The sequence below is a fragment of the Balaenoptera physalus genome (genome assembly GCF_965194825.1).
Source record: "Balaenoptera physalus genome assembly, chromosome: 9".
Taxonomy (NCBI): domain Eukaryota; kingdom Metazoa; phylum Chordata; class Mammalia; order Artiodactyla; family Balaenopteridae; genus Balaenoptera; species Balaenoptera physalus.
In genome coordinates this window covers 98,678,347-98,703,438 of record NC_138888.1, presented here as the reverse complement: position 1 = coordinate 98,703,438, position 25,092 = coordinate 98,678,347, and the positions used below count along the sequence as shown (strand labels likewise).

The 25,092-nt window shown below is 40.2% G+C and overlaps 2 protein-coding genes across 5 annotated transcripts in view; both read left to right on the top strand.

Moving 5' to 3' along the window:
* The window catches only part of KCNQ5 (potassium voltage-gated channel subfamily Q member 5), a 567,853-nt gene that overhangs the window by 304,730 nt on the left and 238,031 nt on the right, over window positions 1-25,092 (top strand). The window lies entirely within an intron of this gene.
* On the top strand, window positions 756-11,689 carry LOC309666569 (uncharacterized protein; the record flags this gene model as incomplete). Its single annotated transcript, XM_082474040.1, has 3 exons — window positions 756-912; window positions 8,347-8,715; window positions 9,315-11,689. The coding sequence occupies 3 exons, from the start codon at window positions 756-758 to the stop codon at window positions 9,683-9,685; spliced, it is 897 nt and encodes a 298-aa protein (XP_082330166.1). The 3' UTR covers window positions 9,686-11,689.

Below are 25,092 nucleotides of genomic sequence, written 5' to 3'. Positions count from 1 at the left end.
AGGTAGCACCCACCTTCTGACGTCTCTGGAAGGGACTACGGTCAGCCCCAGATGGTGTTTAATTAGAAGCCTGCCCCTCAGGCCACAGCCACGACGATTAACAAATAGGCCTCCTCGACTGGAAGACCAAGCGCCTGCGTCTGTTGCCTCCTGCTGTGTGATAACCATTTAAGAAATCTTGCCATTGCTTGCGGTCCTACGGGACCCTGCTGGCCGCCAGAGCCAGGCAATGTAGAGGTGTCTCCTGGCAGCAGCCGCAAAACTCAGGGCACCAGAGAGGATTATGCACGCCTTTCTGGGAACCACCACCTATGAGAGTCCCATGGGAGCAGGAAGGCAAGATCCCCTGGCCTGCAGAGCCAGACAGTCGAGAGGTGTCCCCTGGGCGGTGGCCACAACCATCAGGGCACCAGGCGTGTGGACGCCCTCTCTGGAGCACAGCAAAGGGACAGCACGGGGCTGGCACCCTCCTGTCTCCATCCCGGAGAGCGGCCGGCGGGCTCCCACATGTGTGCTGGGTCAGATGCCCGCCCCGGGCCTTCTTTACTATCAGCAGCTGAGCCTTCTTCACTCTGAGCCTGGGCGGGATCACCTTTGAGCTGGGCCCTGGGGCTGCTGAGTCCAAGCACACAAGCCCTTTCAAAGCTGTTTTTCAGATCACTTGTCTCGTGGGTCTCAGGAGAGAAGCCTCGTAGGCTTTCAGAGTTAGATGTTTCGGGGGGCTCATCTCGCAGGCGCAGGTCTTAAAAGCCAAGATGCCCAATCTGGGGCTCCGACGCTTCACCCCGCAGGGAGAAGCTCCGGTCCCCAAGCCAGAGGTGTGGCTTATGGCAAAACTGTGCCCCAGTCTCTCCTACCCGCGATGTGGTTTTCTTCTCTATCGCCCCGTGTGTAGTCGTCACTCAGCCAGAAGTGAGTTTTTTTAAGGAGGAAACCATTCCATGTGTAGGTACAGGTTTCAGCGCTTCCACGAGAAGAGGTGAGTTCAGCATCTCCCTACATTGCCATCTTGAACTGGAACCCAGTGAATCTGTCTTATTTTAATTAAACATATTGATATTGATTTACAGTCATTTATAGGTGACCAATGCAGGTGTGTTTTTCCACCTATTTTTGCACTGGTTCATTCTGGACTTACAGACCTCTAGGCACTGTTCCTGATCATAACAGCTGTTCAACAAACCTTCGTTCCCATTCCTGTACCTGAGAACTTCAAAGCATCCAAGGAAGAAAAATAGGACCTTGAAAATTTTAGTTCAGGGAATAAATACATGAAAAGGAGGGAGAATACAAAAATTACATGGTGAAAAATGTATACTGCTTAGAACTCTTTAAGCCACAAAATTCTTTCTATTAAATGTATATTTGAAAGGTGCTAAGAGAGTAGATCTTAAAAGTTTTCATAATAAGAAAAATATTGTTATGATGTGAGGTGATGTTAACTAAACTTATTGCGGGGATCATTTTGCAATATATATGTATATGAAATCATTATGTTGTATACCTTAAACTAATGCAATGTTTTATGTCAGTGGTATCTCAATATAAATGAGGAAAAATGCAGGTAGGTAAGGTTACCTGAGAAGAAATTAAAGCTTTCATGTCAATCTTTCTAACATTCATCAAGTCCTTAGATACACAAAAGATTGCAAAGTTCTTAGTTTGAGATATTCTCATTTAACCGGCTAAATCAGAAATACAACCGTGCTTTTAGGCAGTTTGCTTGGGCAAATATTTTATTGGCTGTTTCACTGAATTTAGGGAAGAGGATGATCTAAAATATGCCCAAACATTCAATGTTATGAGAATTATATACAGTTGAAAGAACCCATGCCAAAAAAACTCAGAAAAACCTTGGAGATTCCACAGAGTATGCTTTATAACTGCTCTGTGGGTTATATTTATATTCATATCTTCTCTCCATAGGAAGAATCTTAGCATTCAGTAATTTTCTGTTATACTTTAACCACCTCATTCTATAAAATTTTGAAGAAACTTCCACTTAAATTAATTTTAATATCAGAGAAAATAAACCGAAGGCCTGATGTGTTTTAGATCTGTGGTAGCATGAGAAGCCTTCATTTTATTTTCAAATAAGCCTTAATTTAGAAAAAAGAAATTCCTAGATAGACATATAATAGGGATAGAGAGTAAACCCTAATGTCTGTCTACACGTGTATCAGTGAAGAAATTTAGTCTAATTGCCGTGGAACTTAGACATTAGGATGAACTGGTAATACCCCCAACAAAGTTCCCTACTCGGCAGGTGCCAATAAGGTTTTGATTTTTCATTTATTAATTTCTTACTCAATCAACCAACATTTACTGAACATGCTGCACCAGGCACTTTCACTCAGTGCTGGAGATAAGTGAGACTTGGTTGCTGCATTCAGAGGCTCACAGAACATCCTAAGGTGAGCTCCCGATTCTCAGTCCTGCGTATGGGACTATAGGAGGGTCACGTGTATGTGAGTTTAGGAGGGCCATTATGATTACATAATTCATCAGTTACGGAAGTGATATTTTAAAACCCTAATTTCATAAATGCTGACTCATAACTGAGGCTGTTAAACCAGTTGTAAAGCAGTAAACAAGTCCTTTCTCCTCCCAATGACCTGAGAAGTTTGAAGTGTAGAATGTGACGCTGAAACTGAGGTCCCTTCCGTGTTTATAGGATGTAGCTGAGGATGCTAGTTGATCGAATGCCACATTGATGTGGATGCAGAGAGGAGGGATAAAAGCTTGTGTCAGTTAATCAAAGGAAAGAGAAAATAAATATTCAGTGGGAGAAGACCAAATGCAGAAACTGAGGTCCCTTCCGTGTTTATAGGATGTAGCTGAGGATGCTGGTTGATCGAATGCCACATTGATGTGGATGCAGAGAGGAGGGATAAAAGCTTGTGTCAGTTAATCAAAGGAAAGAGAAAATAAATATTCAGTGGGAGAAGACCAAATGCACAGCGTGAACTGCCCACCCTCTCAAGCCGCCCGCCTGCACAGAAAGTCACCGCCACAAAAGGCACTTTCATTTGTCTGGGTGTGAGGAAATGTCTGGCACAGAGTGTCTTGTTTATTCAAATCTGGAGTATATGAGTTAAGAAACTTATCTTTTGGAGTTACAAAACCAACTCCGTGTGTTTCATGAGGTTTTAAACTGCAAATCTGTCCATTTAGAAACCCTAGGTTGTGCTGAATGTATATAAGATCCATTAGATTAAAACAGACATTTAATAGGACATAGGAAAATGGCTCAGGATAAGAATATGCAAAATCCAAAGCATCAAAAATGTTCATTTCTTCTAGGATAATTCAAAGTGTGCACCATTTGTTAAATATAATTTTTGACAAAGTATGAATGTTGACAAAATTGTTGAGAAAGAACACGAAGAAAACATTTGGTAGATGTGCATATTAGACACAGCCTTGTGACAGGAAATACCAAGGGCAGGAACCACATTTGATTCTTTTTTTTTTTTTTAGATGAAATATATGTAATTAACTTTTTTGTTTTTGTTTTTGTGGGTGGGGAGGGGTTTCCTTGAATGTCAAGAAGTTTAGTGTAAAACTTGATGCATGGTCATAGCAACTAGTGAACATTTGTGCTGTTCTCCTGTGCTTACATCTGATTTTCTTATTCTGCGCTGATCTCATTTGAAAGTGTGGCCATTTTTATAAGCTATCTTAAATCATCTTTGCAAAAAGGTGTACATAATAAGAAAAAATACGTACCTACATATCACAGAGTTGACAGAGTTCTTTATGTATAGTAGCATAACATACCTTTGCCACATTAAGTATTAATTTATTGGTGGAGTCATATAAAGTAAATAAAGAGAAAAAGACATCAAACAATGTACTTAAAGCAATTCAGGTTCATCTGGCAGAAGCAATTATGGTATATTTTATAACCTTACAATTTACAAAGGGAAGTTTTTCTTTAAATATAAAGTATATCAGTTATTTCCAGAGAGACTGATCCCTTGATTTGGCTTTTATGTATTTTATCCAGTCTTGGCTTTTGGAATCATCTCGAAAACAAACAGAGCATTTGAGCCATGTTTGCTGCTAACTAAGGAATGAACCATGAGGCTTTGGCTAATTTTTGGAGGTCATTACTAAAATTCAGTTAATCACCTTAGTTAAGATATACGGGCATTTTACCAAAACAAAAACTGTGCCAATGGTCCTTGAAATAAGGTTAAGTAGATCTAATTTATGTTAAACTTTAATTAACCATATGCACTACTGCATGAGAATGTTCATGCATATGTTGCTTACATTAATTGCTTTCATAAGTTAATTTCTGCCACACACTTTTGGCTTCTGTTCATTTGTAACTCAAATGTTCATATCAGCTGTGGAAGTGATTGCAGACAATAAAGTAAACCACTGGTTTACTTGTTTAAATTAAATCTGCCATCTCAAGCTGTCCTGTGTCTTAATACGTTAGAAAAGATACTCGGGAAGCGATGCTCGTGTTAATCCAGTTGTAATCACTGTGTAGTCATTCCTGGTTAAGTAATAGAGTCATGAACCTCTACATTTGTTTGCTGTCTTTTTCTCTCTGTAGTTAATTGGGTGATCATTGACTGTGGTTTATTATTATTGTGACAGAATTGATCTGTACTTTTCATACAGTCAGACACACACCTGGTCCTTAAACAGAAATAGACAAACTATGTCATGCCTAATATTCTTGATTTTTATTGAGGTATAATTGATTTACAATGTTGTGTTAGTTTCAGGTGTACAGCAAAGTGATTCAGTTATACATATATACATATACTTTTTCAGATTCTTTTCCCATATAAGTTATTACAAAATATTGAGTATAGTTCCCTGTGCTGTGCAGTAGGTCCTTGCTGTTTATCTATTTTATATATAGTAGCATGTATATGTTAATCCCAAACTCCTAATTTATCCCTCCTCTGCCTTTCCCCTTTGGTAACCATAAGTTTGTTTTCTATGTCTGTGAGTCTGTTTCTGTTTTGTAAATAAGGTCATTTGTATCACTTCTTTAGATTCCACATATAAGCGATATCATGTGATATTTGTCTTTCTCTGTCTGACTTACTTCACTTAGTATGATCATCTCTAGGTCCATCCATGTTGCTGCAAATGGCATTATTTCATTCTTTTTTATGGCTGAGTAGTATTCCATTGTATATATATGTACCACATCTTCTTTATCCATTCATCTGTCGATGGACACTTAGGTTGCTTCCATGTCTTGGCTATTGTAAATAGTACTGCTATGAACATAGGGGTGCATGTATATTTTCGAATTATGGTTTTCTCCAGATATATGCCCAGGAGTGGGATTGCTGGATCATATGGTAATTCTATTTTTAGTTTTTTAAGGAGCTTCCATACTGTTCTCCATAGTGGCTGCACCAATTTATATTTGGCCCACTTTTTTTTAATATTGAAGTATAGTTAATTTACAATATCGTATTATTTTCAGGTGTACAGCAAAGTGATTCAGTTATACATACATGTATCTATTGTTTTTCAGATTCTTTTCCATTACGAGATATTGAATATAGTTCCCATGGCCCAGTTTTAATTGGATACTACAGTTTGTGCTTAGAGAGGTGATTCCTATAGACAAATGACATTTTTTAAATAATAGAACTCATCTCTTATTAAAGCAAAAGTTCACTTTTTTATTCCATCAGTCTGTTCCCCATGGTCTGCATCATGTTGGCTAATATACTGTGCTAATACCCTCCTACTGTAATATCTCATATAAAAACCTATGTTTTTCTTAAATTCTATGTAAATCACCTTTGTGAAGAATCAAACTTCAGGATGTTTGGATAAAGATGGTGGATTGAATATATGCCTTTGCCTCTGATCCCTTTCTGAAATCCCAATAAAATGAGTGTAAAGAGGTTTTTACAAGGTCCTAACTCACTAGGACACAGGAAATAAAAGAAAGAACACAACAAGGCTGGAAAGCATATTGGGCAAGTGGGAACTGACTGAACAGAACATAGAGAGTGAAATCCTGAACCAGCAGCAGGGTGATTATACTATGTTGCCGAGGAAAGGTCTCCTGGAAGGGGAAGGGAGGGGCTAAAACAAAAGGCTTCTTGTAAGTTTGTTAAAGAGGCCCTTGGACCCCAGAGCCACCCCCAACGCCACACGTCGGGTAGCTCACCCTCCCCCAGCCTGACAGACACTGGAGAGATGCAGACCATGGTCCCAGCGCCATGGGGGACGGGGGTGGGTGGATACTGTGCTGAGAACAGGCAGGGAAGGCGGTTAGCACATCCAAAACCATTTCCAAGAGGACTGCACCCCCATCGCAGCACCGCGAACGCCTTCCCTGGGGAATTTCCATAGCCTGAGAAGGAAGATTCGACTCCATAGAGGTGACGGGTAGGGGAGCAGTGCCCACGGACAGACCCACCAGCCCACGGAGCTCCTGTCAGCTCATAGGCTTCCTCCAGAGGATGGGGCTGTGTGGGTGGAATAGGCGCTCTGAACACGGATCCTACCAAATGTGTCCCAACTCTGTTGGCAGAGGGAGAGCTGGGGCACAGAAAGTGTGTGTGTGTGTGTGTGTGTGTGTGTGTGTGTGTGGTGAGGGTGCAGGGAAATGAGGAGAAAGGGAGCTACTTCCTCATCCTAGTAAGAGAAAGTCAATAGATAACGTCTGAAGAGCCAAGAAGCAGCAAAGGAGCATCTTATTTAGATTATTTTTTATCAACCTTGAAAGCAGTTGGTTTGGGAGCAGGAAATTATCTGAATCTCTCAACTGCATGCATGTATCACTTTGATCTTTTTAAAAGGAGCCTAAATTTAAAATTATAAGAGGTGCTTAAATAGTTCTCATTTTAAAAGCAAACATTAAGGAAAGTAAGAAAAAGCCGCTATTCTTTCTTTACCAATTCCCAGTTTGTCCTTTATAGCTCATTTTCATATATAGCCTCACGATTCTCATCTTAAGATCCACGTAGCCCTAGGAGTTACCATGTAGAGAAGCCCCATTCTTTGTCATATCAAATATCCTACATTAAACATAAATTATATGTGATATAAAATTTGAGAGAATTTTTATAAATTTGCTTTTTAAATTATTATTGCTTCAAGGAATTCATTTCCTGTATGGTTTATTTGTTAGCATTACAGGTTTTTTGTACTTTATTTTACACTAAAACTTCTTTTTAAAATGCCTGGGAAATGTGTTTTTTTAATTCTCATGAACCAGTGTATAACATTGTTTTTCCTAAGAATATGTCTGTCAGTTGACTATGATTTATATGAAACACAAATTAATCATATTGGCTTTGAAACATGTTTGAGCATGAAAAAGCAAACGCAGTGCTATTCTGGAGTAACCATCCTCAATAAAGCAGCAAGAGGCGAAAAACCTGACTTTTTATGAGCCAATATATTTAGGAGTGTGTTAAATTAAAGCCACCTTCAGATGCTCAGACTGGAAAGAATTCTGCACTGAATTTACTATGTTAAGAATTTTAAGGTAAAAGGCTTAATTAGATTAGGGTTTACCTTGTGAGGTATTGTGAAAACTATAAATGAGAGTCAAAGGAAGTTAGGAGATTAACCTTTCCTGGCCAGATGACAATAATGTCATCTGTTGAAGGATAATGCATTTGCTTTTGGTCCAGGGTACTTCTGGGATGATCGTCCCAGTTTGTGGGAGTGGGTGTCGGAGGGGGCGTGACAGCAGCACCCTTATCATTCTGGAGAGTCTACCTTGCCTCTGACCACATTAATGATCTTCTGTCTTGGGTCACAGGTAATTGACTCTACTTGATTATTTCAAGCTAGGTCTGATGAGTTGACCAGTACTTGTCCTCTACTCCATAACTCTTAAGTGTTGAAAGTTTTCTCAAAAATAAATATATACGAAACATGCTTCAAAAACACAATGTCTAAATCAAGTGCGTTCTCTTTGTGTTACAAACTATTTCTTTCTTTAAACTGGTTATACTGAGGTCACACATCTCCTCCCAATAATAACAATAACTGTAGAGGATTTTACAGTTTACCTTTTCATTCACTGTTACTATAAATAAGGCATTGCTCTAATCTTTAGGCAATGTGTCTGATCTCATAGAAATTTTTCTTGAAAGAGGCAATACAAACAATAAATAAGTAAACAAGTAAATGTATTAGATCTCCCATTAAAAAGATAATTCCAGATAGTCATAAATACCGTAAGGAATAAAACGGGGTGTTTAGGAATAGAGTGTCAGAAGGTCCTCCTTTAGATTAAGTGATTGGGATTCTCTGAGGAGGTGACATTTGGGGACAGAGTATTCCATGCAGAGCCAGTGGAAAGGCCCTAAATAAATGATAGCAACCTGTATACAGGTGATAATGATAATGATGATAATGGTGATGGTGATGTCAGTGATAATGGTGAGGAGGAGGAGAAGGTGAAGGAAGATGATGGTGATGATGATGATGACAATAATAATGGTGAGGATGATGATGGTGACAATGGTGATGACAGTGATAATGGTGAGGAGGAGGATGGTGATGACGGTGATGGTGTTGATGACGATGATAATGGTGAGGATAATGACAGTGATGATGATGATGATGGTGATGACGATGATCATGGTGAGGATAATGATGCTGGTGATGATGATGATGATGGTGATGACGATGATCATGGTGAGGATAATGATGCTGGTGATGACAGTGATAATGGTGAGGAGGAGGAGGGTGTTGATGATGGTGATGGTGATGATGATAATGGTGAGGATAATGTGGTGGTGATGATGACGATGGTGATGACGATGACAATGGTGAGGATAATGATGCTGGTGATGACAGTGATAACGGTGAGGAGGAGGAGGATGTTGATGATGGTGATGATGATGATGACGATGATCATGGTGAGGATAATGATGCTGGTGATGACAGTGATAACGGTGAGGAGGAGGAGGATGTTGATGATGGTGATGATGATGATGACAATGATAATGGTGAGGATAATGACAGTGATGATGATGATGATGGTGATGACGATGATCATGGTGAGGGTAATGATGCTGGTGATGATGATGGTGATGGTGATGACAATGATCATGGTGAGGGTAATGATGCTGGTGATGATGATGGTGATGGTGATGACAGTGATAACGGTGAGGTGGAGGAGGATGTTGATGATGGTGATGATGATGATGACAATGATAATGGTGAGGATAATGACAGTGATGATGATGATGATGGTGATGACGATGATCATGGTGAGGGTAATGATGCTGGTGATGATGATGGTGATGGTGATGACGATGATCATGGTGAGGGTAATGATGCTGGTGATGATGAAGGTGATGGTGATGACAGTGATAATGGTGAGGAGGAGGAGGGTGTTGATGATGGTGATGGTGATGATGATAATGGTGAGGATAATGTGGTGGTGATGATGACGATGGTGATGACGATGACAATGGTGAGGATAATGATGCTGGTGATGATGATGGTGATGGTGATGACAGTGATAATGGTGAGGTGGAGGAAGATGATGATGGTGATGGTGATGATGGTAATGACGATGATAATGGTGAGGATAATGATGCTGGTGATGATGATGGTGATGACGATGACAATGGTGAGGATGATGATGATGTTGATAATGGTGGTGGTGGTGGTGATGGTGATGAGCTTCTTTTATGAAAGAAGCTCAACAGAACTAAATTAAATGCCATGGTCACACAATTAGTGAATGATACACGCCCAAACCACAATATTTAATGAGGATGAGGTTTAGAAGGTGACCTGAATTTTGGCCTTTGGGCTGTTATTTCAGAGGAGCTCCTAGAGAATTGGCATGTCTTTACAGGGATCCCCTGTAAAGTACTCCGGAAGTACTTGCAGGAGTCAGGGAACCCACCGTCTGTTGAAGGACCCTCGACTTCAGCTTGATGACAAGCTGCTCTTCCCCTTCCGTCTGGGTTCTCATCACCTGCCTAGCTCAGCTGTATCATTTCACTCCACCAATCAACAGGGTCACCAACTCTGAAAACTTGATTCCAAGGACCTCACTTCCTACCTTTGCAGCACTTATTTTGTTTTCCCCAATGCCATAAATCTCCAGCCCACTGGAACCTCCAATCCAGCAACCCTGACACTTTACACTACCATCTCCACCCTTGTGTCCTCACTTCCTTCTTTTAACTAATGTAAATTCCATGTATCTTCACTATGACACTCCCTTGTAAGCCCCTCTCTCCAGAAAACCCCAAGCTTTGACTAAACCCAAATATTGGCCTCCTCTTATCCCATGCCTGAGGAGCTAAACTGCCCTTGAGAAAGTCACACAAGTTTCTGCTGGCCATTTGTCTCAGCCGGGTCCTCACAACCCTGCTACAGAGACAGCGGCATCAAACTTTCTCTCCTTTGCAAGTTTAGTGGTTTCCTTTCTATTGCAACGTTCTTATCAGCAGTAAAGCGCGATTAATATCTCCTGTTAAAAATAAGAACAAAAGCGAAACAAAATAAACACCTTCGATCCCCTACCCCTGTTCACTTTCACCTCCTTGTCTGTTGCTCTTCACAGCAAAACTCCCCAAGGGAATGTTCTGCACTTGCTGCCTCCTCTCCTTAGCCTCCGTTCACTCTAGTTCATGGCCGGTGAGCTTCTGTCTCTGCTTTTGCCAAATTCAGAATCCTCACGAATCAAAGTTCAGTGGCCTCGGCTGGCTCTGGGCTCCTTGCCCTCGCCTCAGGGCAGGATTCCAGGCAAATGACCAGCCTCCTAGAAACTGTCCTGTCCTGCATTCTGAGATTCCACACTCTCCTGGTTTTCTCCTCCCTCCTGGAAGGACCCTTCTCAGCCTCTTCAGTGGCTTCTCTTCTCTAACCGTCTTCTACACTGGGGATTGTCCCAGGACTCAGCACGGGGCCGCCTTTAGTTCCAAATTTCCCATGGATGCTGTGTCTTCAAATCCCATCTCTAGGAGGATAACGCCCATCTTTTATTGGCTGCCGTGTCTCTCGCCTGATCTCCAGGCTCACACAACTCGAAGCCTCCTTGACATTTCCGCTTATGTGTCTGAGGGTCACCTTAAACTTAGCGCAGGCACAGAACTCTTGATGTCACCCCCAAAACGGTGATGCCTCTTCTCGTCATCCACGGCTCAGTAACTGGCGCTTTCCACTCAGTTGCTTATACTGACAGCAAGCATTCTTGATTCTTCCCGTTTCCTTGTTCCACATCCAGTTTATCAGCAAGTCTTGTCCATTCTCCTCAAATATTTCACATCTGTCCCTTTCTCTAACTCTCTTACTTCTCCCCTCTCCCACTGCCATTACACGCTCCCATCTTGTTAGCCTGGGTTATATTTTTTCATGTATTTTATTGAAGTAGAGTTGATTCACAATATTGTGTTAATTTCTGCTGTACAGCGAAGTGACTCAGTTATACATATATACATTCTTTTTCATATTCTTTTCCACTATGGTTTATTATAGGATACTGAATAGAGTTCCCTGTGCTATACAGTAGGACCTTGTTGTTTATCCATCCTATACATACTAGTTTGCATCTGCTAATCCCAAACTCCCACTCCATCCCTTCCCCACCTACCTCCCCCTTGGCAACCACAAGTCTGTTCTCTATGTCTGTCTGTTTCTGTTTTGTATATAGAATCACTTGTATTATTTTTTAGATTCCATATACTAAGCGATATCATGTGATATTTGTCTTTCTCTGTCTGACTCACTTCATTCTTTTTTATGCCTGAGTAACACCCCATTGTATATATGTAACACATCTTCTTTATCTATTCATCTGTCAATGGACACTTAGGTTATTTCCATGTCTTGTTAGCCTGGGTTTTTGCAATAGCTTACTAATGACTACCCTGCTTCCAAGGCTGCACCCTATAATCCAATCTCCAAACGGCAGCCAAAATAACCTGTGTTAAAAGTGTAAATCAGATTATGGCTCTGTTTTGTTTAAAACCCTCTTGACTTTCTTTTGCCCTTAAAATAAAATTCCAGCTTCTCAGCGTGGTGACCCCTGACTATTTCTTCATATTCCTCCACCACTTTTCCTCCCCTCACTGCTTTCCAGCTGCCTCATCTTCCTGTTCCTCAAACACGTTAAGTTTGTTTCTGCCCCAGGGCCTTCGCACTTGCTGATCCCTCCACAGAGAGGGCCCTTCCCTCCTTGCTTCTCTGAGAACCGTCTTCTCCATTTAGGTCTTAACTCAAATATCCCCTCCATACAGAGGATTCCCCTGACGGTCTAATCTAAAATAACTTCCCCAGGCACTCTCTGTCCCGTTGCCTTTTTTTTTTCCTCAGTTGTGCATGTCGCTAATCAGGAATTCTCACTCACTCATTGATTTTCTGGTGCATGATTTGCCCCCTCACTAAAATGTAAGCTCCAAAAGGCCGGGGAACCTGTCTGACTTATTCTGGCTTTAGTCCCAGAGCACAGAGAAATTCTTGGTTCATAGCTGACATTCAGTAAATATTTTTTGTAAAATGAAGCAATGAATGAAAGAGTAGACATTTCAACTTTAACCTTAAATTTAACTCAGAAATCTACCTGAGGGGTTTTCCTAGAACAAGAGAAAGTACCATGTTGTACTAAATGAGTCACGTGCACAATTTTGAACTGATAAATGTATCATTTTTCCAACATCTCACAACTGATATTTCAATCATGGCAGATATTATATTTTTATTATAATTTATAAAATATAAAATATATAAAATATATAAAGTATATTTATATAATTCAGTCATATATATAATATATATACTCTGGTTTTTAATTAATAAATCTACGTAACTCATTAAATTATAAATTCTGTAGCAAATACTTAGCTTTGGTCAAAACCGCCTTCTCACCTCTCAGCTGCTGGACTTCAACTCCTACATGTTATTTAATCTCTCTAGACCTTAGTTTCCTCATCCTTGGACTTGGTGACTTCCAGCTTTCAAATTCTCTGACTCTGTCTTAACATTACTATCCTACAAATGTGTTCACGTGTTTGCTTCTCTCCATAATTTCTCCACGTTTTCTTTTATTTTTTTTTGAATTTTTGAATTTTATTTTATTTATTTTTTTATACAGCAGGTTCTTATTAGTTATCCATTTTATACATATTAGTGTATACATGTCAATCCCAATCTCCCAATTCATCACACCACCACCCCCCGGCCACTTTCCCCCCTCAGTGTCCATACGTTTGTTCTCTACATCTGTGTCTCTATTTCTGCCCTGCAAACCGGTTCATCTGTACCATTTTTCTAGGTTCCACATATATGCGTTAATATACAATATTTGTTTTTCTCTTTCTGACTTACTTCACCCTGTATGACAGTCTCTAGATCCATCCATGTCTCTACAAATGACCCAATTTAGTTCCTTTTTATGGCTGAGTAAAATTTCACTGTATATGTGTACCATATCTTCTTTATCCATTCATCTGTCGATGGGCATTTAGATTGCTTCCGTGACCTGGCTATTGTAAATAGTGCTGCAATGAACATTGGGGTGCATGTGTCTTTTTGAATTATGGTTTCCTCTGGGTATATGCCCAGCAGTGGGATTGCTGGATCATATGGTAATTCTATTTTTAGTTTTTTAAGGAACCTCCATACTGTTCTCCATAGTGGCTGTATCAATTTACATTCCCACCAACAGTGCAAGAGGGTTCCCTTTTCTCCACACCCTCTCCAGCATTTGTTGTTTGTAGATTTTCTGATGATGCCCATTCTAACTGGTGTGAGGTGATACCTCATTGTAGTTTTGATTTGCGTTTCTCTAATAATTAGTGATGTTGAGCAGCTTTTCATGTGCTTCTTAGCCATCTGTATATCTTCTTTGGAGAAATGTCTATTTAGGTCTTCTGCCCATTTTTTGATTGGGTTGTTTGTTTTTTTAATATTGAGCTGCATTAGCTGTTTATATATCCTGGAGATTAATCCTTTGTCCATTGATTCATTTGCAAATATTTTCTCCCATTCTGAGGGTTGTCTTTTCATCTTGTTTGTAGTTTCCTTTGCTTTGCAAAAGCTTTTAAGTTTCATTAGGTCCCATTTGTTTATTTTCATTTTTATTCCCATTACTCTAGGAGGTGGATCAAAAAAGATCTTGCTGTGATTTATGTCAAAGAGTGTTCTTCCTATGTTTTCCTCTAGGAGTTTTATAGTGTCCAGTCTTACATTTAAGTCTCTAATCCATTTTGAGTTTATTTTTGTGTATGGTGTTAGGGAGTGTTCTAATTTCATTGTTTTACATGTAGCTGTCCAGTTTTCCCAGCACTACTTATTGAAGAGACTGTCTTTTCTCCATTGTGTATCCTTGCCTCTTTGGTCATAGATTAGTTGACCATCAGTACGTGGGTTTATCTCTGGGCTTTCTCTCCTGTTCCATTGATCTATACTTCTGTTTTTGTGCCAGTACCATATTGTCTTGATTGCTGTAGCTTTGTAGTATAGTCTGAAGTCAGGGAATCTGATTCATCCAGCTCCATTTTTATCCCTCAAGACTGCCTTGGCTATTCAGGGTCTTTTGTGTCTCCATACAAATTTTAAGATTTTTTTTCTAGTTCTGTAAAAAATGCCATTGGTAATTTGATAGGGATTGCATTGAATCTGTAGATTGCTTTGGATAGTATAGTCATTTTCACAATATTGATTCTTCCAATCCAAGAACATGGTATCTCTCTCCATCTGTTTATATCATCTTTAATTACTTTCATCAGTGTCTTATAGTTTTCTGCACGCAGGTCTTTTGTCTCCCTTGGTAGGTTTATTCCTAGGTATTTTATTCTTTTTGTTGCAGTGAGAAATGGGAGTGTTACCTTAATTTCTCTTTCAGATTTTTCATCTTTAGTGTGTAGGAATGCAAGAGATTTCTGTGCATTAATTTTGTATCATGCAACTTTACCAAATTCATTGATTAGTTCTAGTAGTTTTCTGGTGGCATCTTTAGGACTCTCTACGTACAGTATCATGTCATCTGCAAACAGTGAAAGCTTTACTTCTTCTTTTCTAATTTGTAGTCCCTTTATTTCTTTTTCTTCTCTGATTGCCGTGGCTAGGACTTCCAAAACTATGTTGAATAATAGTGGTGAGAGTGGACATCCTTGTCTTATTCCTGATCTTAGAGGAAATGCTTCAGTTTTTCACCATTGAGAGTGATGTTTGCTATGGGTTGTCATATATGGCCTTTATTATGTTGAGGTAGGTTCCCTCTATGCCCACTTTCTGGAGAGTTTTTATCATAAATGGGTGTTGAATTTTGTCAAAAGCTTTTTCTGCATCTATTGAGATGATCATATTGTTTTTATTCTTCAATTTGTTAATATGGTGTATCACATTGATTGATTTGTGTATATTGAAGAATCCTTGCATCCCTGGGATAAATCCCACTTTGATCATCCTTTTAATGTGTTGTTGGATTCTGTTTGCTAGTATTTTGTTGAGGATATTTGCAACTATATTCATCAGTGATATTCGTCTGTAATTTTCTTTCTTTGTAGTATCTTTGTCTGGTTTTGGTATCAGGGTGATGGTGGCCTCATAGAATGAGTTTGGGAGTGTTCCTTCCTCTGCAATTTTTGAGAAGAGTTTCAGAAGGATGGGTGTTAGGTCTTCTCTAAATGTTTGATAGAATTCACCTGTGAAGACAACTGGTCCTGGACTTTTGTTTGTTGGAAGATTTTTAATCACAGTTTCAATTTCATTACTTGTGATTGGTCTGTTCATATTTTCTATTTCTTCCTGGTTCAGTCTTGGAAGGTTATACCTTTCTAAGAATTTGTCCGTCTCTTCCAGGTTGTCCATTTTATTGGCACAGAGTTGCTTGTAGTAGTCTCTTAGGATGCTTTGTATTTCTGCGGTGTCTGTTGTAACTTCTCCTTTTTCATTTCTAATTTTATTGATTTGAGTCCTCTCCCTCTTTTTCTTGATGAGTCGGGTAATGATTTATCAATATTGTTTATCTTCTCAAAGAACCAGCTTTTAGTTTTATTTCTCCACACTTTCAATTGTGCATTTTGCATAATTAGGATAAAACTGTAGCTGTAACTGGGGCTGTGAAATGTCCCCCGAGGAGCTGAGAGCACATACAAAATAAGCCAGCTCATAAAAACAACTATTCATATTAGGAAAGTATACAGATAAGTTGGGATTTTAAGGGAGTGAAGTAAAATTTTATTGTAGTAATTTGTAGTAATGCTCTATAAAGGGGGAAATAAGGGTTCAGGTGTCCAGAGAAGCTCACCCTCCCCTCGTTTTTGGGGATATTCGGGCAGCAGGACTTGAAGGTCCTGGGAGATCGTCTGTGAGCCCAGGAGACATTCAGCCATCATGTGAAGCCTGAGGCACTTGGGACAAGGAGCTATGTCATCCTTTGCTTGAATCACCTAGAATCTGCCCTGAGGGACAGGAGAGCAAACCTCTACAGGCAGGCAGCAGCCAGACCACATTTAAAGGAAGTTATGCTTGTTTCTGGCACAGAATCATACATCTGTAAAATACAGCATGCAGGAAGATAAGATAATTTTGATCAAGTTTAAAAAGTATATTTTAACGAAAAGCAATTTCCTTTTCTTTTGTACACCATTTCATAATTCTTTCCCATGTCACTGTGGTGGTACAGGCAGAGGTGAGCCTCTTCGCCCAAAATGAAGGGCAAGATTGGACTGCCAGACACCCAAAGGGTCCCGGGGGCGTGGGGTGAGGAGGGGGGCTGTGCGCTCTTGAATTAGCCAATGACAGAAGAAATGTGTGTTCTTAGAAACCCTAAATAATTTCTTCCCTTCTCCATGTTATTTTGCCCTCGTAAACCTCATTTTAAGGTAAAAATATTTTTTGTTGTTGTACTACTTCAAACAAATTCAAGGTTCAAAATAGTGGGAGTTTTTCTTTTAAGTAAAATTCCAAATATATTTATGTAGAACCCAAGTTTTCTCAATATTCTGTCACCTCTTTTGACGGGGATGGAGTGAACACTGGCTGTGGAGTCAAAGGCACAGCATTGTCACCTGCAGGGGGTGATGGGACCACACCATTCGTCCTCTCTAGATCTGTCTATGGTCCTCAGAAAGCGTCATCCTGCGCTGACTGCTTCCCGAGTTGTTCCGATAAAGTATGAGTCCATATTCAAGTACTTGGTGGACAAACGAAAAGTTGGATTTCCTTGGCAAAAAGTGCCCTGTCCCTAGGACGCCGATAATTAGCTCATAAGACCTTGATCGAACAAACTTTTATTGAGCTCCTAGTAGGCGCCCAGCATTTCCCCAGGCACTGGGCTGTAAGAACGTACTGGGCAGAGGGAGGATTCGTGGTTGTGGGACTGCGGGTGGGGTGGGCGTGAAGACCCTTGAGTGTGATGGAAGTGATCTGACATAAGGTTGTGATGATGGTTACACAGTTCTGTAAAGGTGCTAATAATTGTAGAATTGCATTTACAACATTACAGAACAGGCGGAACGGAAGGGTCTGGGCGAGTGGCGACCCCAGAAGCACCCGGGCCAGGAGATCTGCTCCACTTGGAAGGAGGGGGCAGGATTCCAGGAGGCACTGTCTGTATCCAGAGATGCTTTTCTGCCTTAGGAATATGGAAAGGACTCCCTTGCTCTGGGTTTGAAGTTGGATCCCAGCTCTTCCAAGTTTTCTTGTATTTCCAGCAGTTGTCCTAGTTTAACTCCTTTGCCCCCGATCTCCTTTTCCACTTACAGACGAGTGGCCCTTAGAGAGAGAGCTCTCCGCAGTGTCCGCTCCTGAGGAGCCCCTGGAGGTCACGTCCTTCCAGCCTGAGCCGCCCACCCCATGCGGAGGAGGCCCACACGTGCTCGCTGACCAGATCGTGTGTTCCCTCATCCGCCCAACAAGCATTTACTAGGCTTTCTTACCTAGTGAAAGTTGATGCAAGCCTATAAAGTCAGGTGATGTCTCTGGCACTAAACCATATAAGCCCGTGGGCATCTCCCAGCCGAGACCCTTGTGCTTGGGCCCCAGCAACTCCGTAAGCAAAAGCTCCCTTAGCAGAGAGAGGTGGGCCTTTCTTTATACTCACTTCTGTGGAAATGACTAAAAAGAGTAAAAGCGACAGTCATTTACTTACTGGTTTTCTCAAGTTTGTAACTAAATGTGAGGGCAGCTCGTGAAAAATGTTTATTGTCCGTGGTGTCTTTCTCTCTGGGTCATTTTAAGGTTTGAAAGAAGTATTCATTCCTCTTAAACTGTCCTCTGGGCCTCAGTTTTCTCTATTATAAAATCAGGGGGTTGGATTCATGACCTCCTTGGATTAAAATCCTCTTTGAGCTTAAACACTCTTTGACACTCTGAAACATACCCCAAAATTCAGCCCTTAGCTTCATGATGAGAAGTGCAGGTTTGAAGAAGAACCAAATGGGCCTGACTTTCCCCCAAAACAAGGCTTAACAACTTCCTCACCTAGCAGAAGACCCCTTTTACCTGGCGGAATTATTTGCGCGTTATTAGTGAAATGGTTACCATTTCAGTCAAATTATTCAAGTTTCAGGAAGAACAATTTCTTTGCCCAGCCCTGTCTGTTTCCATGCCCAGGAGCGGGTCATACGGTCTGGCCGGAATCTCATCTGACCACAGCGTGTGTCCATCCCTCGCCGCCCCCTGGGACCTTAGTGCTCACGTCCACTCCTTGGTGGTGTGGTCCTTGGGCCACTGGGAAGACAGGCCGGGCGGGACCAGGTGTGACCAGGACTCAGTGACACTCCCATCTGTCAGTCGGCACCCGCAGAGGGGGGCAGCGGTGGCATTAGTGTGGACGTCCAGCTAAACCATTTGGGCCAGAAACATAGACACTGAGACAAGTCACGTGTCTGCTCCACACGAAGGGGCAGTCGGAGACCGTGATCAGCGCATGCGCTCTGAGTCTCTTCTTCCAGGGCTGGAATCGTGGCTTCTGAGACTCTCAGCCTTGGTAAATGGGAATAATAATCGGGCTGTTTGGAGGATGAAATGAGGTAGTCTGTGCAAAGTATTCAGAAAAGTACCTGGCACGTGATAAATACTCTGTGATAGTTATCTGTGTTGTAGCTGCACGTGGAGAAAACTTAAAATCAAGCCACAGAGAAAAGGACATTTCGATGGGCAAAGAAAACGTGGTATTACGCGAAGGGCACTGGCCGTTGGGTGGGGTCTTACAGAGCAAGATTCCGTTTTGTATGCTTGTCATGAGGCCAAACTGAGATGCTTGTCAAGTGACTAGACTAAGGTAGGTCTCCTAAGTACTGGTTCCTGCCGCCTACCCTATATCTTTAATTGCATTCCCTTTACTTTCTTTTCTTTCTTTATTTTTCCTTTCTTTGTGTCCTGTCTCCCTCCCTTCATTTGTTCTCTTCTCTTTCCAGAGATGCACTGGAAAGATTTGGGGGAAAATATCACAATATCTAGCAAAAAGTCACTTTGCCTTGCTGATAACCAAACAGTATCTTGTGACTTATTTCTAAGTAAGTTTCTTTTTCCACTTACAGAATCATTCACTTTAAAATATGTATATTCATTCACTAATTGACCTGGAGTATTAAAATTAAACTGATTTTTCTTGTTCTACATAAACCTGTGTTAATATAATGATCAATAATTACCCCCCTACATAGCCAAATATTCATCGAGGATTTTACAATTATAAAAATCGAGACATGGAGCCGTTCTTGACACCTCAGCTCTGTAGCTGTCAGGTAGGCATCCAGAAGAGGCTCAAAAATCTATTTCACACATAAAAAAATTAAAGAGATTGACAGATAATAGAGTTAAAGAAATCATAACCTCAGCTGCAGAGAGATTCTGCTTTCGGTATACTAATTGCCTTCTAACTTTTCAGATTATTGGGGGAAATTTTGAATAGAGATTTGAAGCTTCAGAAGTACCCCTGAGTTTTCCAAGTAGAAAGACAGGTTTCTTTCATTTTTCCTCCAATGTTCACTGTGCTTCTGCGGGGGCTCGCAGGTGACGTGGAACACGTACAGCAGAGGCAGCGTGTAGCCCTGAAACGACCACTTAAATCAGCCGAAAAGCTCATCACTTCAGCCTTGGCCTGCATTGCTGTGTAGACGCGTATTTGGCTGATTTCATGAAGGAAAATCGTTGTCATTTTTAATGGAAAATAACCTTTTTGAAGCTTCAGTCTTTCTCTTTATAAATAATGTGTTTAATGCCAGGTTTCACAGGCTGTTTAAACTTACAAGGTTAAACAACTCTAAGAGGAGATTTGGAAATTAGATCATCTATATTTTTTATCTTTTTCATAATCACACCATGGGTGCGACCCAAGAGGCAACACGACATTTAAACAAACACAATATCTTCTCCTTCAATCTTAAATATTCTCTGCATTGTTAGTAATGTACGTTACTGTTCCACATTATTTTTTTTTTTTAGTAAAAGTGTGGTTCAGTTGTTTTCAAAAGCACCAGTCCCTTACACAGTCACTGAAAGATAACCTGCCCCTCCTTGTGCCATGTGGAATCTGCCTGAATACAACCTAAACTACAGTTCTTGTGGGGAATCCATCACCTCAGATGGGAATGAACATTGAGAGATTTTTAGTGTCAAATGAATGTAAAGCTGGTCTCACTGAGATAAGGTTTATTTTCAGTTACTGCCAATTTTTGAAGACTAAATTACAGAAAACAGCAATCATTTCCTAGTGTGCTGGCTCTTAAGTTAATCAGGCAACTGTTGATACTAGCATATTTTTATTAATAACCTACAGAAACACTTGTACTTATTTATCCGAAATCTTCAGAATGATATGCTAGTCAAGGAGTGTCAAAGTATCATTTGAAAATTATTGAATAAATTCTAGGAACAGTTTACTACTCAGAATGAACTTACTACATTTTCAGTACATTCATTTGGGGAGGTGCTTTGGCATAAAGGTTAAGGGCACAAGCTCTAGCATTAGACTAGCTGCTTCCAACGTTCATTTCAATACCTACCAGCTGTGTGATCCTGAGCAAGTTACTTCTCCGTGCCTCAGTTTCCTCCTTTGTAAAATGGGGGTGACAACAATACACAATGATTGCTAACATTTACACAGCTCCTTCTTTGTGCCAGGCACTGTTCTGTGCAAGTGAGAGAGACAGACAGACAGACAGGAAAAGAGAGAGAGGCAGAGAGAGACAGAGGGCTGGTGGATAGATATCACATGCCTCATACTGATCTGGGATCAGTCATGCACGTAATCTTCACAACAACCATATGAAACGAGCACTATTATTTTCTTCTTTTCACAGATAAGAAAACTAAGAAACCAAGAAGTAAAGCAATTTGCCCAGAGTCAGCTTAGTACCAGGGTCTGGATTTAGACCCAGGCTGTCTACCCTCGAAGTCTGTCCTCAGCCACTACCCTACGATGACAGATGCACACATCAGTATAGGGCTATTACTTCATGAGATTACATACATTATATAGACCACTTAGACTGTGGTGTGGTTCTAGTAAACATTAAGTGAGCGCTAATTACTATTATTGGTTTCTAAAAATTATAAACCCTATTTTACTATATGTAGTTTCTTTTATTGCATTAAATATATCACAGTCCACTAAAATTTAATTTTTTTACACCATAGTTAGCTATGTTTTGTGGGATTTGGTAAGGTTATCTTGAGGTCAACATATACTAAAAGGCATCAAACATTTTTCATTTCTATAATTTCATACACCAGAGTGTGAAGCAGTCAAGGTCAATTTTTTTTAATCATTCATTCATTTTTTTCTCTACAAATAATTGTTTGTGCAATAAGGCACCTACTACATGCCTGGCAATATTCCGGGACCTATTCTAGGGCATTCAGCAGAGAACAAGACAGTGAGGGTCCTGGCTGTCACAGAGCTTACCTCACTTTGTCCTTGACTCAATTCCAACTAGAACCTTCAATTCTGGGAAGCAGCGCCTCGACTAAAACTGAAATCTTCCATGGTTAAGCATTTGGGACTTTAGCAGGGTGATGCATCACACAGGCCACAGTCGGCTGTGTCACTGGCTTTCCCCCCATGCACTTAAGAAAAGGCATTTCAGATTCCACATATAAGTGATATCATATGATATTTGTCTTCCTCTGTCTGACTTACATCACTCAGTATGACAATCTCTAGGTCCATCCATGTTGCTGCAAATAGCATTATTTCATTCTTTTTTATGGCTGAGTAATATTCCATTGTGTATATTACCACATCTTCTTTATCCATTCCTCTGTAGATGAACACTTAGGTTGCTTCCATGTCCTGGCTATTGTAAATACTGCTGCAGTGAACATTGGGGTACATGTATCTTTTCAAATTATGGTTTCCTCTGGGTATATGCCCAGGAGTGGCATTGCCGGATCATATGGTAGTTCTATGTTTAGTTTTTTAAGGAATGTCCATACTGTTCTCCATAGTGACTGTATCAATTTACATTCCCACCAACAGTGCAAGAGGGTTCCCATTTCTCTACACCCTCTCCAGCATTTATTGTTTGTAGACTTTTTGGTGATGGCCATTCTGCCCTGTGTGAGGTGATACCTCATTGCAGTTTTGATTTCGCTTATATGTGGAATCTAAACAAATGGTACAAATGAACTTAGTTACAAAACAGAAATAGAGTCACAGATGTAGAAAGCAAATTTACAGTTACCGGGGGTGGGGTGGGAGGTGAGGGAACTCTGCTCAATACTCTGTAATGACCTGAAGAATCTAAAAAAAGAGTGGACGTATGTACATGTATAACTGAATCACTGTGCTGTACACCTGAAACTAACACAACATTGTAAATCTACTATACTCCAGTAAAATTATTCTTAAAAAAAGAAAAGGCATTTCAGCATCTCTGAGAACCGCATCCACAGGGGGAGAACGCACTGTCTGTGTTTCTCTCTGGTGGCCACGAGTGGATGACTCACAGGTTGGCCCTTTCTCCCCATCACTGCTGGAGAAAAGCCATCAGAGTTCCAAAACAGAAGCTGAGAATTTCAAAGTCCTGAGAACAGAATTTGAGGCTCGTCTTATTCCCTTATGTTGTTTCCCTTCTGCACTTAGTTTTTTTGTTTCTTATTTTTCCATATTCTGCTACCATCAATTTCATGTGAAATGATTACTTATATTAGTGAAGTAGTGAAGGCTTATCATATCAGATGATGTCCTTTGACTATACAAGGAAAAACAACTCATTATTATAACAATATTATTATTCAAGGTACTTCTTTAGTCATTTTATATTTGGAGGGAAATTAATTAGCTTATAGGAAATTTAATCCCCTAAAAATTTAAGGGAGGGGCATGAGTGTTTCTTTATTCTGCAGTTCTGATGATCTATTCTTAAGATATGACAGGGGAGAAAGGAAAGTCGTGTACATTGACCACTCAGAAATTTAACATAATACATAATAATCTCCTTTAACTGTCACAACAACTCTGGAAGTAAGTACATTTAATCCTCATTTAACCACATGAAAATAGAGATTCAGGAAAGCCATGGATCTGCCCAAGTTCACTGCAGTAGCAGAATCAGGCTTAGACCCGCGGTCTCCAAAGGCCAGGTCTCTTCTGTGAAATCACAGTATTTCACTTGAGCAGAGATCATACGTATGATTACAAGACCAGTGCCATGCAAAGGAGAAAGAGGCTCTGAACTGTCTTTTATGGTGTCACATATATCACATCAGTATTAGCAGGAAGAATCATCTCTACATGCTTGCATGTGATCCCTCAAAAAACCATTGAGTTAATAGCTATCCACAACCATTTTAAGTCAGTTACACCTCTCAGATGAAGTGCTACCTTTTTAACAAATCACCTGATGTTCCATTAAAAGGAATACAAGTAATGTAATTGGCATAGATGAGACTAGCACGTTTCCCGTTCATGTTATGATGCACCTTTTAAAGTCAACATCATCATCATCAAATAATATTTCACTGTAATTCCTAGAAGAGCAGAGTTTGGACTGGAAAACATAACTGAGATACAAGCAAAGCAAGACTTGTTGCTTATTTAATAGGTCATGAGCCATTTTAACTTCAATAGAAATGTACTGATTTTGGAACATTTTTGTATCCATTTGTAGAAAGAGTTGGAAACACATCAAAAGGCTACAGAGATCTTGTATGACTTTGAATTTAGCTAGTCCTTCTCAGAAACCAAACACATTTGTTTTTTCCTTACCTAAAAGTTTATTAAATTTAATTGGCAAAGCAAGGAGAAAAGGAAATAAGTATGGACTTGTTGATTGGCAAAGTGCTTGATCTTGCTGTTAATTATATTTCAATTGTAGAACTACTTGCATATGGAAATCTTAAAGTATCTAAAATACATTTGTCTCACTTACAACACATAGAGGAGGAAGTTTCCCTTCTCTTTTTCTCCACGTGAACATGAAGCACAGCCAGGTTTATCCAGCGCTCCGTTGTGAGCTGTGTCACCACGCCCAGTGTCTAGACTTGGAGCCTGGTGGCCTGGTGGCCTCAGTCAGGCAGAGTTTCATGACTCTTCATATCCCTGGGTTATGCACTTTGCTTTCCCACCAGTGATTATTTTAACAATATCCCCAGATGACAAACATCCACAATTGCCTTTGAACCTCAGTACTAACTGCAACATATCAGTGAGCTGCCAGGGCCTTGTACATAGGTCCTCATGGATCCTAATTAATAATAACGGTGTCCAGAGAAAAAAGGTAAAATTTTGAAACTAATAAATATACTCCATTTGATATGTATTTCTCCTGAACTTTGAACATGAAATATGAGTAGTTTCACACTGCAAATCTGAGGTCAGGCACTTTTTAATTTACTCTTTTGACCCTAAGTTGGGAGGGAAAGTTTGAAGCATCTAAAGCTGTCATCATCATCAAATAATATTTATTACACACTGTGTTTCATAGTAGAAGTGCGGGGTTTGGCCTGGTAAACGTAACTGAGATACAAGACTTCTTGTGTGTTTAATAGGTCATGAACCTATTCTGTACTGATTTGGGATGTCCAAGGTCAGGGGAGTGTCTCTAATGAAACACCAATGAAAGTACTAAAGAGTTTCTCAGTCTTAGTATAAAATCCTAATAGATACAATTGCACCTCATCCAGAAACATTATCTGTTTATCTGTCTGTACTTCAAA